At 56.4% G+C, this 2246-nt stretch overlaps 2 protein-coding genes across 2 annotated transcripts in view; one reads left to right on the forward strand and one right to left on the reverse strand.

Annotated features, from left to right (window-relative positions):
• The window catches only part of LOC102677004 (lysine-specific histone demethylase 1A), a 102577-nt gene that overhangs the window by 54263 nt on the left and 46068 nt on the right, over positions 1–2246 (reverse strand). The gene's annotated exons all lie outside the window — the stretch shown is intronic.
• Positions 1–2246, forward strand: part of LOC102676774 (toll-like receptor Tollo) — a 4817-nt gene that overhangs the window by 376 nt on the left and 2195 nt on the right. The window contains 1 exon segment of the mRNA XM_031509582.1: positions 1–2246. This exon segment is cut by the window's left edge and continues 10 nt beyond it. Within this exon segment, the coding sequence (XP_031365442.1) occupies positions 1–2246 (2246 nt within the window).

Below are 2246 nucleotides of genomic sequence, written 5' to 3' on the forward strand. Positions count from 1 at the left end.
TGGTGTGCCGTTTGAGGACTATTAACAGCGAGTTGGAGAACACCAACTTCAGCGTGATACAACCGCAGCACACGGTCCGTCTCAGGTTGGAATGCAGCGACGCCTTGTTCTACCAGAGCTCGTTGAGCGCGGGCAGTTTCAGGCCGTTGGTCGAGTTGCGCGAGCTCGTGATCGAGTATTGCAAGATCGGCAATCTGTCGGACGACGCGTTCAAAGGGTTGAAGGAGTTGAGGAATTTGACGGTGAGGACGCACAACACCGATTGGTCCGCGATGGCGTTGGACGTGTCGGGCGGGGCGTTCACCGACGAGTTGAAGCAGTTGGAGAAATTGGATCTGGGGGAGAACAACATGTGGAGTATACCGGAGGGCGCCCTTTGCCCCCTCGTCAATCTGGAGATATTGAATTTGACGAGGAATCGGTTACGGGACGTGACGAGTTTTCGTTTCACCGGCGCCTCGAGATGCCTGTCGAAATTGAAGGAATTGGATCTGAGCAACAACAGCGTGGAATCGTTGCCGACCGCGGCCTTCTCCGGTTTGACGAGGCTGCACAGCCTCGACCTACGGTGCAACGCCATCAGCTTCATGGCGGCTCGGGCGTTCGAGGGCCTCTCCTCGTTGGCGATCTTGAGGCTGGCGGACAATCGGCTCGCGAGCCTCCCGCCCGAGTTGTTCAGCGACGCGAGGAACATCCAGGCGATCCATCTTCGGAACAACACGTTGAACGTGTTGCCCCCGGGTTTGTTCACCGAGCTCACCCAATTGTTGGTGCTCGACCTCTCCCACAACGAGTTGACCGCCGAATGGGTGAACGCGGCCACCTTCGTCGGTTTGGTACGCTTGGTGGTGCTCGACCTGTCCAACAATCGCATCGCCCGCCTCGACCCGACCGTGTTCCGCGACCTCTACAGCCTTCAGATACTCCGGTTGCAGGAGAATCTGTTGGAGAGCCTGCCCGAGAACACGTTCTCGGCCCTCTACAATCTTCACACGTTGCTGCTCANCTACAACTTGCTAACCGTCATCGACGCGACCACGCTGAGCGGCCTCTACGTGCTCAATCTGCTCTCGTTGGACAACAACAGGCTGCACACGATAAACCCGGCCGCCCTCAGGAACGCCTCGTCCCTCCAAGAGTTCCACCTGAACCGTAACCAGCTCGAGTCGGTCCCGGACGCGCTCAAAGCCACACCCCTTCTCCGTACCCTCGACCTCGGCGAGAATCTCATCTCGGAGATACCGAGCGGCACGTTCGACCACGTGTCCCAACTTTACGGGCTTCGATTGACCGAGAATCATATCGGCAATCTGAGCAAAGGTGTTTTCGATCGTATCAAGGAGTTGAAGATATTGAATCTCGCCATGAATCGTATACAATACATCGAGCCGGGCACGTTCGACGAGAACGCCAACCTCCAAGCGATCCGTCTCGACGGCAATCAATTGACGGACATCGCGGGCCTTTTCACCAATCTATCCAACCTCGTGTGGCTAAACGTGAGCGACAACAAGCTGAGATGGTTCGACTACGCGATGATACCGACCGGATTGCAATGGCTCGACATACACTCGAACGAGATACGGGAGTTGGGCAATTACTTCGAGATCGAGAGCCAATTGAATTTGAGCATATTCGACGCGAGCGAGAACAAGCTGACCGAGATCACGGGCAACGCGATACCGATGAGCGTGGAGAGGCTGTACTTGAACGACAACCAGATATCCAAGGTGCAGAGTTACTCGTTCTTCAAGAAGCCCAACTTGACCACGGTCGAGTTGAAAGGGAATCAGATACGGAACTTGGAGCCGTACGCGTTGAGGATCAGCGCCGTCCCACCCGACAAACCTCTTCCGGAGTTCTACATCGGGGACAATCAGTATCTGTGCGACTGTACCATGGAATGGTTGCAACGGGTCAACAGGCAGAATCAGACGAGGGTGCAACCGCGCGTCATGGATTTGGAGAGCATCTACTGCAAGCTCCTCTACGATCGGGAGCACGCGTTCGTCCCTCTGGTCGAGGCGTCCCACTCCCAGTTCTTGTGCAAATACGACACCCATTGCTTCGCCCTGTGCCACTGCTGCGACTTCGACGCCTGCGACTGCGAGATGACCTGCCCCTCCAACTGCACGTGCTACCACGATCAATCGTGGTCGGCCAACGTGGTCGATTGCTCGAACGGTGGCCACGCCAACAAACTGCCCGAACAGATACCGATGGACGCGACCCGCCTCTATTTGGAC

Source organism: Apis dorsata, unplaced genomic scaffold (genome assembly GCF_000469605.1).
Source record: "Apis dorsata unplaced genomic scaffold, Apis dorsata 1.3 scaffold_163, whole genome shotgun sequence".
Taxonomy (NCBI): Eukaryota; Metazoa; Arthropoda; class Insecta; order Hymenoptera; family Apidae; genus Apis; species Apis dorsata.